The 12,874-nt window shown below is 42.3% G+C and overlaps 4 protein-coding genes and 1 long non-coding RNA gene across 5 annotated transcripts; 3 read left to right on the forward strand and 2 right to left on the reverse strand.

The window, feature by feature from the left end:
* The first annotated feature begins 553 nt into the window (after window positions 1–553).
* LOC117185625 (uncharacterized) lies at window positions 554–2,686 on the forward strand. The gene is made up of 2 exons (XR_004471104.1): window positions 554–2,016; window positions 2,305–2,686. It is a non-coding gene; the product is annotated as an uncharacterized lncRNA (long non-coding RNA).
* A 590-nt stretch (window positions 2,687–3,276) lies between these two features.
* Window positions 3,277–5,380, reverse strand: pasi2 (Protein). Its single transcript, XM_033385797.1, has 7 exons — window positions 5,282–5,380; window positions 4,894–5,029; window positions 4,688–4,826; window positions 4,498–4,627; window positions 4,347–4,441; window positions 3,863–4,099; window positions 3,277–3,798 (listed from the first exon to the last, which is right to left on the reverse strand). The coding sequence occupies exons 2-7, from the start codon at window positions 4,962–4,964 to the stop codon at window positions 3,697–3,699; spliced, it is 774 nt and encodes a 257-aa protein (XP_033241688.1). The 5' UTR covers window positions 4,965–5,029; window positions 5,282–5,380; the 3' UTR covers window positions 3,277–3,696.
* Window positions 5,381–6,474: 1,094 nt separating this feature from the next.
* On the forward strand, window positions 6,475–6,976 carry btn (buttonless). Its single transcript, XM_001357815.4, has one exon. It carries the CDS (start codon window positions 6,484–6,486, stop codon window positions 6,949–6,951), a length of 468 nt encoding a protein of 155 aa, XP_001357852.3. The 5' UTR covers window positions 6,475–6,483; the 3' UTR covers window positions 6,952–6,976.
* LOC4800608 (MKI67 FHA domain-interacting nucleolar phosphoprotein) lies at window positions 6,949–8,353 on the reverse strand. The gene is made up of 3 exons (XM_001357816.5): window positions 8,156–8,353; window positions 7,744–8,091; window positions 6,949–7,683 (listed from the first exon to the last, which is right to left on the reverse strand). Exons 1-3 carry the CDS (start codon window positions 8,249–8,251, stop codon window positions 7,033–7,035), a joined length of 1,095 nt encoding a protein of 364 aa, XP_001357853.3. The 5' UTR covers window positions 8,252–8,353; the 3' UTR covers window positions 6,949–7,032.
* A 2,469-nt stretch (window positions 8,354–10,822) lies between these two features.
* On the forward strand, window positions 10,823–12,178 carry LOC4800609 (uncharacterized). Its single transcript, XM_001357817.4, has 6 exons — window positions 10,823–11,038; window positions 11,092–11,283; window positions 11,346–11,549; window positions 11,611–11,844; window positions 11,911–11,957; window positions 12,010–12,178. The coding sequence occupies exons 1-6, from the start codon at window positions 10,886–10,888 to the stop codon at window positions 12,017–12,019; spliced, it is 840 nt and encodes a 279-aa protein (XP_001357854.4). The 5' UTR covers window positions 10,823–10,885; the 3' UTR covers window positions 12,020–12,178.
* The last annotated feature ends 696 nt before the right edge of the window (window positions 12,179–12,874 follow it).

Here is a 12,874-nt window from a genome sequence, read left to right on the forward strand (position 1 = left end):
CATTGTCATTGTGTTTGTTGCTGCGTCATCAGTGCAAACTGCGCACTTTGTTGAAAAAGAAATGTTACTAATGTTAACCTCTGTGCGTTCGCTATAGGGGTGTACTTATGTTGTAACCATTCAGCATTAACAGGAACAGCCAATTGCATGTTAATTGTTTTGATTTTCCTTACAATTGAAATAACAGAGTCAAATTGTGAAATTGCTGTTGTCTCCGTTTCTCTGCTGCGGTGGGCTGTGGTGAGTTTAGCAGGTTAACATTTTCGTTGGCCTGCAATTCGTTTTGTGTACACCCTACAGAGGAGTATATTAATTTAGAAATCCAGTGTGCAGATAAGGGTATACACCTGATTGTTAGGTAGAATTTAAATTGTATATTTCTGAAAATTTATTCCAAGTATTCCATTGATGACAAATGGCTTCCCAACTGGAATGCTTTCAGTGATTGGTGGGGTAGGGCATCCCGAATATCGACTTGTTCTTTGTCTCTTTCTGATCACTCGCACAATAAATGCAAAGGCAATGTGAGGCTAAAATTCGTTTAATTAGAGGTCATAGGATCCAATGTGATCATGTTTGATTGTTCCTACAGAATTATCTACATATGTATGATCTGTAGACCGAATCCAGTTTACTCAATAGCACTTCGAGGGCTATCAACGGCCGTTTCTGGTCTTACGACATGCGTTCTGCACTAACCTTGTGGCCGACGACTTTTTTGTTGATAAAAATAATAACAAATTGAAATTCCAGCCATATAAGAGCGCTAAAGCTAACGAACTCCGTGGAAGCCCAGTGCGGGGGCTCCGGCAAGGCTATGAAAGAGCTACGAAAATTATGCGAGACGTAAAAAAGAGGAACAAAAAATTTAAAGTCGCAGAGCGTTAAAAATAAAATATCAGACACGCAACAGCGACGCCAGCGAAGGCAACGTCGGCAGCAACTGCGCTGGCAGTGTTTTCTATAGAAAACGAAAATTATTTCCTGTTTTTAGTAAATAGCAACAATTGCGCAGTCAGCGTCGCAGTCAGCGTTGATGGTTGAGGTGGGAAAATACATACATACAAACGTATTGCCCTGCAGCCAGAGATAACAGAAAAAGTTGGGCAAAAGACATGCCAATCAAGGTGTATTGAGACAAGGTGCGACTCCAGAGAATGCTCCCATGACAGTTGTCTATTTTGTTTCCACTGCGCGTACATAGATAGAATAAAAGAGGGGCACAAAAATAGGCAACTCAAACGGAGAATAAATCCACACTCAATACAAAGGCACCTTGCACTGCAGTGCACTGCACTGCTCCCTCTGCGTGGGGGTGGCATAACATGGCGTGGTGAATAGCCTCAACAATCAGTAGGGGAGAGAGAGGCTGATGCAGAGGGAACCGTTGCATAGTGCCCCGTTGGAAATGACGCAGTGCAAAAGACAAAGGTGGCCAAAACAATGCGTACAAGAGCTGATTGATAACATGGTGCGTCTTACAAAATGAACAATGTAAAGCCAGTGGAACAGAGGGAGCTACAGCTAGAGAGGGAAAATGTTTACATATCTATGTACACATATATGTAAGTTTGCTACAAGGTTGAGTGTGAGAGCGAGTGCATTGTACAGCCATATGGGGAAAAGGACCATAAATTGAGCATGTGGAAGCAAATCTAGCAAGGGGGAAAAGGAACAGACTAAAGTTTTGTGTATTTTTGGCACGCACTCACTCCATCTCGCCAAAAATGTATGTTTATCTCAAGGTATGTTTATATAGGATAGGGTGAAGCATTTCCACACATATGTATGTATGTACATAATTTTGCAACTCTAACTCTATTTATATTTAGTGGCAAAGGTTCCCAATATCATTTATCACGGAGAGCGCTCTCTGAAAATTCCCCACCCTACATTAATATACACTTTGGTTTATCCCATTTTGCTTTGGTGCATTCAACCTGGGGGAAAGGAAAGGAACGGGAAGACAGGTGCACGACAAGCACATTTACCGTTTGCGGTGTGATCAACAGCTGTGTGAGTGACAGAGCGAGAGGGCGAGAGAGAATATGCAGTGAGAGTGCGAGACTGACCTAAGGACTTGAAGACAACGCAATTTGTCGAACTTTAATGCGTAGCAAACCATCACCCCCTAGCTTTTGTTTGCCTGGCCTGCAGGAGGGGGGTTGGTTGCTTCTTCCTGATGCCTGAAGTTGATAAGTCAATGGCGCAAGCAACAAATTGCGTTCTACAACCGAGACAGAGACAGGCACAAAGACTCTCTCCATCCAGAGTTGCTAGTTTATGACGTAGTTTGTATTCCAGCTGAATTCCAATTGCAATTGTTTAAGTTAACCCAATGGGATGGATGCCCTCATCCCCCTGCCGATGATGGAGTGAAACCTGAATGCGCCATCATTAGCAGCAGGCCGTGAAAGTACTGCAGTCGTCGGGTTAAGGAGGGAGGAAACTCCAGCTAACCGATGCACCATCACCACCCCTCTATCGAAAGAGTCGTCGTCGTCATGATTAACAAAAACAGTTGATTGAACTTTGTTTGGCCTCCACACACACGACACGCATCCACACATCTACAAGTCCCATCGCGTTTGCTCATGCCCGTGTCTGTGTCGCCTGTGTGCTCTTGAACTGCCCCACTTTGCCGTGTGTGTGGGGCTCATAATATATTTTCGGGTGTTAATGACCAGTAAATGCCTTTTCTTCGCACATTGCACACTCTCATGGAAAGTCCAGCCTCAAATGTGTTTCAAAGATTGTTCTTTGGAAGTACAATACAATGTCATAGCTCCCTGATGCTTGTGCAAGTTGATTGAAAGGGAAACCCAGAGCGCTTCCAGAGCTGCGTCTTGGATTGATTATTCCTTATAAATGTCTTCATTCAATAAGCGGCTCACTTTTAAGTAGCCTTGAACCAGTGTGCCTTGTGCTGTCCTAATGAATCATCATGAATTAAGATGAATTACTTTTCAATGGTGGGCGTATGGTAATCGCCCTGATAATCATCTCCCAAGTGAACTGTGATCATTAACTCGGTAAGATCATCTTCATGTGCCTGCAAAAGAGAATCGAATATAGGATTTCCTAGCCTTTACAATTGGTTCTTAAAATTACATCAGATCGGTTATCTCTCATAGGGCTAAAATAAGCTTTTGGCTAGCCCTTGCTTCACTGTGGCTTCTGAATCATCACAGAATAAGCTGTACTGCTTTTTAAGGGTGGGCGTATGGTCAACGCCCGGAAAATGATTCACCGCACGACCATCATTAGGAAAACTTATTTAGGTTTGTATTTTGTTTTTTATAATTGCTTGTCGCTTGTCGAAAGTACTACTTTCGGTACAAATATAGCTACTATTCGGGTTGTACATAGTATATGTATATAAAAAACATGATATGTTGTCATACATAAAGGCAGAGAGATTCTTTAACAATATAGAAAAGCATTAGAAAAACATTGCATCTTGCATCGGTTGGACGGAACAAAACTTAAGAACTATTTATGCAGATTCGTGTATATAATTTGTGGTATTCGATAGACGCATCTCTAAGGCACTATACTGGTGGATGGAATGTACAATCGTTTAAATATTTAAATGTTGGTGGAAACAAAGCGCATCGGGGATAGTCTGGTGCAGCTTTTGGACGGTCTGGTTTGTGCAATTTCGTTGTGATCTATCTCATATATAGGATAAGATTCCTAGCCAACGGGCATTGTGGATACGGTGCTATGAGGAGTTGTGGGACGTGAACCAGCGAGGGAATTAGCTGTGGAGGCATGCAGTGACGCCATTGTACCCATCTGCAACAAGAAATAACCATAAGATATATGCTTAACTTAATGTTTAATTAAGCAAGAAACTTGCGCGTAAATGAGCCAAATCCTCTAGTTTGGTGAGATCCACCAGTTCCAGGAACAGCGAATAGACCACAGCCCAGCCATATATCGAGAGCAGACAGAAGATGCTCCACAGCATCACCATTATTACATTGTAGGCAAAGTACAAGTCATTGACAATGGCAAAGAAGATCAGCGCCAGGGCGCGCCAGACCGTGAACACGGCAAAGGTCCACAGCCAGGGCATCACCTTCCGCTCGTATTCCTGAGGAGAGAGAAAAATCAGATGGCGATTAATATAAAAACAAAGCATAAAATGCAGCCAATTAGTTTGGGGTTGGGGGACAAGTGCAAAATTTCTTTGTTCATGGTTGTGCTGGATGCATTTGTTACCCGTTTGCTCAGTGAACGTTTCTGTGCTCCCAGTTTTTCTTGCTTTCGGGCAATGAGAAATGTAAATGAAATCCATGCATATGTTTTAAGGTACTACCACCATCAAACCCACAACTTACCTTTCGGAGGGCCACGCACAGCAGCACGCTGGTCACAAAGTTAATCAGTGCCATGATCAGGGAGAACAGGGCAAATACAATCAACATGTTGCGCACTAAAAGGAATTTACATTTATTTGTGCTTGAAATGGGGTTCCTAATGATTCCATACCATGCTTATTTCCCACATAGACAAACTCATACGATATGATATAGTAGCCATAATGCGTGGACCCAGGTGCGGCCATCGCATAGCAGTAGATATCAAAGACGCTCGAGGCAATGGTAAACAGTGAAAGGAACTGCAAGGAAGAGAAGATTTATACACTTGGGTAGGGCTTAAGATCTTGCAATCGTCTTACAATGGCAAATAAGCCAATGAGCATGGCACCCTTTTGTATATCAATATACTGATTGTTTTTGAGCAGCGGCCGCTGGTACCAAGGAATCCGCACAGACCGCGTCGAACGCGACATCTTGGAATGCAGATTTGTCGAGGATCTGCAGGGATATACAAAATGCCAGCTTGTCAAACCCATCATTAGAGTATACTCTGTTAAATACATACCTTCCCGTGGCATGGGAGTACACCGAGGGATTGGAGCGATATGTGGAGGGCGTTTTCCTTCCGTAATTCATCTTGAAGCCTTGCAAGTGACGTCACGCACAGCAGAAGTAGAAATCGGTTTACAGTCTGTAAAAAAACTACAGGAGAAAATTAATACTGAATACTTAGCAACACATTTCGGACATTGCGATGGTCTGCAGGGCGTGTTTGCTTAATTTGTTATTTTGGGTGTGTCGCCCAGTGGACGTCCCCAAGCTGGGCTTGAAACTTTTAACGCTAAATTCACACGTTTAACAATCACTTAAGCACCAGCTGTAACTTTGGGTCTGTTACTTCAACATCTATGTGCACGGTGAGCACATTTTTATACATCCATGCACTTATTTACCTTTTAAAATCAAAGAAATTGTTGCTTCGCAACGCATCAAAAACAAAACACCAGTGTGACCGCGGACTTGTCGATAGGATATACGGTCTGACCCTCAGAAATATACCGAAATATACCGTCTCAATTCAAAAATATACCGAATAAAATAATTACCTGGGTACCCTCAACACTGGCCATATATTTTGAGCAGATAAATAAATCAATTTTCTACAATATATTCTTGTTTTAAGTACTCCCTTTTATTGGACTGTGCCTAAAATAAGGTTTAAGTAAATAATGTCAAAGCTTTAATCGTAAGTGAGCATGAAGTAAGACGTTGAACACTTGTTGCATGTCCACCGGTGGTATGGACATTTGTCTACCCTAAGATGCAAATATTTTGCTAGGCATAGAAATATTTCATATTGCGCCGTGGAATTATGCTATATTGCTACAATTGTGTAAGAAATTTATTTACTTACAACACCATTTGTATGGAGTTGCCAGATAGGTTTTGCTTATTTGAATTAATATTTTAACGGAACACCCGTATATACATATGTATATGAATTGAAACCAACTCGTATCTCCTAATAAACATTTAAATTACGACATCAAATTCCACTTTGGTTCTGCAGACAGGGGGTGGAACTACGGACAGTAGTCAGAAGTCGATCTGCCGCATCAGCTTAAAAGCGCGTGCAATTGCGCGACTTTAAGATAAATCTCCGACACAGTTTTACGACCGTCGGAGATATTCAAATTTAATAGCCCCCCTCCCACAAGGGGCACAAAGCACTTGACTCATGCACACCGCACACATGCGCTGTCCTGCATCTTGCTCTAGCGAGCACTTCCGTTTCTGGCCGGAGTCGGATTCTGGATCGTTTCGTATTTGTTTTGACAACAGATCCATAGACTAAGAAAACATAGGGGAGGGGAGGAGATGGTGGGTGTCATAACCGCTCAAAACTATAAAAGAAAGGGAACGCAGATCGGGCACGCGACGATTGGTAGTAGGGGGTCGGGGTTCGGTCTTGTGTGTCCAGATGTTGCGGACAATTATCATATCAGCAGCACATCATTTGCAGTTAAGTGAAAAAGCAGATTGAGCCGCGATCGGAAGAAAGAGAGCGAGGGCCACTTCCTTAATAAGCTGCTCCCTTGGGTCCGAGTGATCAGTATTACGTAGACTCTAGCCGCGAAAGGAACCATCCAACTCCATGGATTGCGAGACCTGCTATTATGTGGATATTAACAAATCATGGCTCAGCCAGACCCAAGGATATACGGACTACAGCTATGGCTATGATCAGATGTATAATCAGGGATACCATGAAATGGAGGCCACCTGGTCGTCGTCCAACGATGCCCACGAGCAGGATGCCAAGCAGCAGGAGCAGCACAGATCACCGGCAAGGCAAGTCGAGCCAGTCCGAGACTCCAATCCGAAGGCAAGGACAGAAACCACCTCGCAGCGCAAGGAGCGCACAGCATTCACCAAGTCGCAGCTGAAGGAGCTGGAGAGCGAATTCCTCTACTCAAACTATCTGACGCGCCTGAGACGGTACGAAATCGCTGTGGCGCTGGAGCTGACGGAGCGGCAGGTGAAGGTCTGGTTCCAGAATCGCCGCATGAAGTGCAAACGCATCAAGCTGGAGGAAGGAGGAGCCACCAAAACGCACTGCTAGTTTGTACAGGGACATATTTTAACACAACTTCTCTTACAAATGTTCGCTTACTAAGTAATTAGAGTAAAATGTAGTTTACGACTATTTCTTCAACTTCTTGGACTTGACCTTCTGCAGCGGCTTGGCCAGCGTCTTGGCTGCGGCCAGCTGCAGCTTCTGTGTGACGGCATTTTTATTGGCCTTGGGTGCCGGAGCGGGCTTCTTCTTCTGCACGCCACCAGCGCCATGTTTGCGCTTTAGTTTATCTTCCAGCCGGGCCACAGGAGGGTTTTTCTTCTGTGACTTTTTCGGCGACGGTGGAAGATCCTGCTCCTCGTCGCTATCCTCGGTATCATCGCTGCCCTGCGCACTCTCCTCGTCCTCAAACTCAAGATCAGACTCATCTTCGGAGGCATCCACATAGTCCTCGTCATCAGAGTCTTCATCGATGGTGGTGCCCAGCAAGTCTTCTATGCGAGCCTCCTTTGCTTTTTTCTGCTTCTTGCTGGACTTGGCAGCCTCGCTTGTCGATGGTGCATTGGCTTCTGGCGATTCCTTGGACTTCTTGATAGGCTCCACGATAAGACTCGAGAAATCAATTCCCAAATGATTGTACTTCTCTTGTATCTTCTTGATTTTTCCAAGGTTGGAAACAGTGCGCTTCTGGCAGGAAGCTTCGTTCCAGTTGTTTTGCTTCTTTACGCTGTTCTGCGTTCGCTTAGTGATCTCCGAAACGTAGATTTCTTTGCCAGCCTGAAGACCATTGAAATAATTACAGGACCTATCATTTCACTATCCCCCTTACTGCCTTACCTTGTTGTGTACCCTCTTCACGGAGGACTTGAAGTAGTTGAATTTCTGGTTTTCGGGCGGAATGTACGACGCCTTGACCACTTTCTGGAACATCAGATAGTTGTCCATGGTATCGGCGGCCACCTTGGCCACCTCCGGATACTCAAACTCGACGAAGGCAAATCCCTTGCTGTTGCCAGAGCGTGGCGAACGGGCCAGCCGGACACGCAGCACGCGACCGAATTGCTTGAAATACTGGCGCAATTGCTGCTCAAAGAATCCGTGCGGCAAGTGCTTGATGAACACGATGCCGCGCTCCTTGCGCTCCTTCTGTTCCTCGGGCTTGGCCTTTGGCAATTTTTTCTTGATCTGAAAAGAAATGGAGCATTTACAGTTAGCAGGCGGCAGCCATTGGAAATGTTGTTCCCATTACCTGTCCGGAGACCACAGTTTTGACCGCCTCTGGTTTTTTTGTGGGCGAAGCCTGTTTGGCTATCTGCTGTGCCTTGGGCTTCTTCACCGGCGCCATGTTTAGTTCTCTTTATCAATTAAATTAAAATAAACGAAAAAATGAAACTGCCGCACGTGGAGCTGAGCAGTGTGTCCCCCTCAGAAATATTAATACCGTAATACCAAAATATACCGTAAATATACTGACAAATTCAAGTTATATATTACATATTCCGATTTTGATATTCCGTTGAATATTAATAGCTATTTAGATCTCTCAGCTTTGCTCACATAAGATTGGCTAGTTGCTTTTTATTATATTTTGGCCGAAACAAGGCAATAACAAAATAGTTTAACAAACAAAAGCAGTCACAATGTTGCTGGTATTTGAAGACATGATGCGTGTATAGGCCTTTGTATACCCTATTCCGATCTGTTTTTAAAACGTAATTAATAAAGAAAATTGCAGTATTTATTTGTATTAGTATCTTGTAACCTACGGACACTAACCATACAGTATATAGATGTGCCAGTTCATACAACGAAATTGTCACACACCGACTTGCGCTATCCGTACCCCAGAGTGACGTCATCATGAGAGATAGAGCGCAGAGAGAACATCTTTGCATGTGTTAGTACACACGCAATATATATATGTTTCGACAAAAATATGTGATTGTATGTTTTTTCAGATTTTTTGAACTCTCTCAGGTCTGGTTCTGTTTTGCCACCAGCATGTTTTAGTGTATGGGTGCACATGCATTCTCACGTACTTTGCGTGTGTGTGTTTACTATTGCTGGCCGCTAGAACTGAAATTTGAGTTTGGTTCTTGTTTCGGGTCTTTTGATGGACTGACCTACCGCCACAAAATAAATGAAGAATGGGCAGGGGGTGGGGGTATGGTACACTAGGGCGCGGGAAACAAAATAAAAGCTGTTATTTGTTTGATTTATACCACAAAATATAAAATATTACAATAATATAATTGCACATTTATTTCCTTATCTTAAGCAGGTTGATTATAAATTATACAAATTATGCAAACGCCGTCGGTTCTCGACGTTTTTGTTTATTATAACTAAAACAATGATGTATCTAAATATACAATATAAGAAAATATATATATATACTTAAATAAATATGCATAAATATAAATGGAATTGGTTTTACATATATTTCAAATCAATTGTCAATCGCGCGCTTTCCGACGGGAATCTGCAAAGCACAAATTTAGATGCCGGTCGCACCAAAAAGCTGTTCTATGGCGGGTCCTAACATTAGAACCCAAACGGTACGAGGGAGCGCGCGGGGTTTCAATTCCCTTTTCGCCTGTACTTCGTCTCTACCGCGACCCCGCTGCCCATCGGTTTCGTCTGCTCGGCAATTCTGGACTCTCGAGCCTCAGCACCGTCGAAGCGGTGGTCGCGGATCGCCGATGTCTTTGGAGCGGCACAGTGGGAAAATTCGATTGGAAAATTCTCTATTAGAATTTATCTAAAGCACTCATACAATTTTTTTACTATTTCGGCTGAGTCCCACTGTGCCGCGCCAAAGACATCAGCGACCACGCTGCCCTACGGTTTCAGCACGCAGACGATTCATATTTTGTTTTTGTATTCTTTCTCTCGAGACACACCGACTCGACGCTGACCGGGCAGCAGTAATTTTGAAAACCCTCATGCAATATACGAATGTAATAAACTTTAATATTTATGTGCATATGTATGTACATAAGATATTTTATAATTGAATTAGAAAATTTATGGGTATTGTCCATGAGAGTATTCAAGGTGCGACCGGCATCTAAATTTGTGCTTTGCAGATTCCCGTCGGAAAGCGCGCGATTGACAATTGATTTGAAATATATGTAAAACCAATTCCATTTATATTTATGCATATTTATTTAAGTATATATATATATTTTCTTATATTGTATATTTAGATACATCATTGTTTTAGTTATAATAAACAAAAACGTCGAGAACCGACGGCGTTTGCATAATTTGTATAATTTATAATCAACCTGCTTAAGATAAGGAAATAAATGTGCAATTATATTATTGTAATATTTTATATTTTGTGGTATAAATCAAACAAATAACAGCTTTTATTTTGTTTCCCGCGCCCTAGTGTACCATACCCCCACCCCCTGCCCATTCTTCATTTATTTTGTGGCGGTAGGTCAGTCCATCAAAAGACCCGAAACAAGAACCAAACTCAAATTTCAGTTCTAGCGGCCAGCAATAGTAAACACACACACGCAAAGTACGTGAGAATGCATGTGCACCCATACACTAAAACATGCTGGTGGCAAAACAGAACCAGACCTGAGAGAGTTCAAAAAATCTGAAAAAACATACAATCACATATTTTTGTCGAAACATATATATATTGCGTGTGTACTAACACATGCAAAGATGTTCTCTCTGCGCTCTATCTCTCATGATGACGTCACTCTGGGGTACGGATAGCGCAAGTCGGTGTGTGACAATTTCGTTGTATGAACTGGCACATCTATATACTGTATGGTTAGTGCTACGGAGCTTGAGATGACAAACATTTTCTCAACTCTATCATATCCTTTTCCCTACGGTATGAAAATGACTGCTGCTAATTTCGATATTTAAAAAATGCAGCCCTACCTCTCTTCTTCTTCTTCTTCTGCTGCGTTTGTCTTGTTTACAAGGGGAGGCGCGCTTTATACATTTTACAATGAATCCGACGGAATTACTTGATTCTTCCATTGAATCAGACGAGGATAAGATTCGAAAGAGCTACGATCATGAGGACTTGAAAACATTCCTGGCCAAATCGTCTATAAAGGATTACTTTCAACGTGCACTGCAAATATCAGATTGCAATCAGGTAAACAAATTTCCCCCTGAGTTTATTGTTCTCAAAAGGCATTTTTGTTGCAGCTGCTGAGCTATTTGCAGGCGACTTTGTCCAGATATGTTTGGGCAGATTTTGATCTGGAAGAGATGCTTGATTTATATATTCTGGCCATAATGATGGTGACATACGAACAGGATAATTGTATGGTCATTGATAAACGCTTCAGGCTGTTAGATACTGTCTCCAATTTAGGATCTATTCTTTATCCAGACCAGGTACGTTATCCAGCAAATCCACTTCGCCTTCCTGCATTATATGTGTTGTGATTGCACTTCAGATTGAATTTATTGCCAATGGCTTGTATCAGAAGTTTGTGCAAGGCGCGGGTGCCAAGCGTTTGGAAAATTTCTTGAATATGAAGGCGGCCTTTCCCCGTCTAATGCTCTCATCTGGATCTGGCAGTGACGTTGCCCTGGCCCTGTTTCTGACCATCTTGAGCAGACACACCAACGTCCCAGCAAGACTGCAAATGACTGGAAATGTGAATAGCCGCGTACCAGGCATTGAACGCAACATTGTACGAATATTATTCCTATTTGCAGGCGCGTAATGCATTCGAAATGGCAAAGTTGGTCAACTGGCAGCAGCTGGCGAACTCTGATCAATACCATGACATGTTCATTCTGATGCGCTCGATTTTCTTCGTCATTAATATGTTGATTAATCGTTACGAGTTTCTCGAAAGTGATCTTGGAGCGGTAATGAGCACATACTTCCTAACCGTGTGCAAGGTATTGTGTAAAGAAACCGGCATTGAATCAGACTTTGCCATGACGGTTAGTTTATTGCGCATTATTTTACTAAATGGACGTTAATAAGTTTATTTTCAATGGTGATTCCAGCTGGAGCGATTCATTGCCTTCTGCGTTGTACGTGCCGCAAGGATACAGTAAGGATATTCTGAATATAGCGTATATCTTTTAATTCTTGATCTCTTTCAGTGAACCCTAATGGTCCCTAATGCTAAGAGATTACCATAAGTGTATTTTTTTTTATTTGTCGTTCCATATGGAGGATATCCAAGGAGCTGGGTACCAATCCAACTGCAGATGCATCCGCAATAAATGTTTTTATAAAGTTCTCATGGGAGCGTGTCAGTATACACATATACATACAAAGAACAGTTCATTTTAATAGTCCGCCATTGTTGGAACACTGGGTGGCATTTTTTGTTGTTTGCCTGGTGCACCCGATGTCTTTTTGGGTTTTGGTTCAGTGCCATCAGAATCACTGGCACCAGGGTGATCGATATTGAGTTGAAGGTATTTGATCCATTTCATCAATCTATTAAATTAGCACTTTCGAACTATGTATATTTGGCGCGCAACAGTCGATAGTATCGGTAGCCGTTTGGTGGGATATTTTCTTTCTTTTTTTGGGACTTTCTTTCTCTCGTCAAGGGATTTTTCAACGCAGCAATGTCCTTCTTCCCAACATTCCATAGAACTTTATTGTTTAAACCTTGTTTTATACAGAATGCAATAAAAGTGGTTATTTAAAATGAGCTAGTGAAGTAGAACATTTATTCATAAATCAAAAAAAATGATGTGTTTACGTATGGAAGTCATATCTACATAGTAATATTCCACGGAATATCAAAATCGATGAATATGCTTTCCAATCCTTGTCGGAGAAGGATTAACCCATTTTAGACCAAGGGGGTATTTTAATATTCCACCGAATTGAATGAAGATTGAATAATTTTAGCGCAGTTCAGGTGAAAGATATCGTTTAAGTTTAGGTTCAGAGTAGAGATGGCATGGATCTAACAGAAGAATTTACAGTTAGTAATATTTTCCGCCATTA

The sequence above is a fragment of the Drosophila pseudoobscura genome, chromosome 2 (assembly GCF_009870125.1).
Source record: "Drosophila pseudoobscura strain MV-25-SWS-2005 chromosome 2, UCI_Dpse_MV25, whole genome shotgun sequence".
NCBI classification, from domain to species: Eukaryota; Metazoa; Arthropoda; class Insecta; order Diptera; family Drosophilidae; genus Drosophila; species Drosophila pseudoobscura.

Coding starts and splice junctions, on each gene's coding strand:
- pasi2 (XM_033385797.1), bottom strand. CDS start 4,964: ATGAATTACGGAAGGAAAACGCCCTCCACATATCGCTCCAATCCCTCG. Junction 4,100..4,346: donor TGTGCGTGGCCCTCCGAAAG/GTAAGTTGTGGG, acceptor CTCTCTCCTCAG/GAATACGAGCGGAAGGTGAT. Junction 3,799..3,862: donor AGGATTTGGCTCATTTACGC/GCAAGTTTCTTG, acceptor TTCTTGTTGCAG/ATGGGTACAATGGCGTCACT.
- btn (XM_001357815.4), top strand. CDS start 6,484: ATGGATTGCGAGACCTGCTATTATGTGGATATTAACAAATCATGGCTC.
- LOC4800608 (XM_001357816.5), bottom strand. CDS start 8,251: ATGGCGCCGGTGAAGAAGCCCAAGGCACAGCAGATAGCCAAACAGGCT. Junction 8,092..8,155: donor AAACTGTGGTCTCCGGACAG/GTAATGGGAACA, acceptor ATTTCTTTTCAG/ATCAAGAAAAAATTGCCAAA. Junction 7,684..7,743: donor TGAAGAGGGTACACAACAAG/GTAAGGCAGTAA, acceptor AATGGTCTTCAG/GCTGGCAAAGAAATCTACGT.
- LOC4800609 (XM_001357817.4), top strand. CDS start 10,886: ATGAATCCGACGGAATTACTTGATTCTTCCATTGAATCAGACGAGGAT. Junction 11,039..11,091: donor AAATATCAGATTGCAATCAG/GTAAACAAATTT, acceptor TTTTTGTTGCAG/CTGCTGAGCTATTTGCAGGC. Junction 11,284..11,345: donor CTATTCTTTATCCAGACCAG/GTACGTTATCCA, acceptor ATTGCACTTCAG/ATTGAATTTATTGCCAATGG.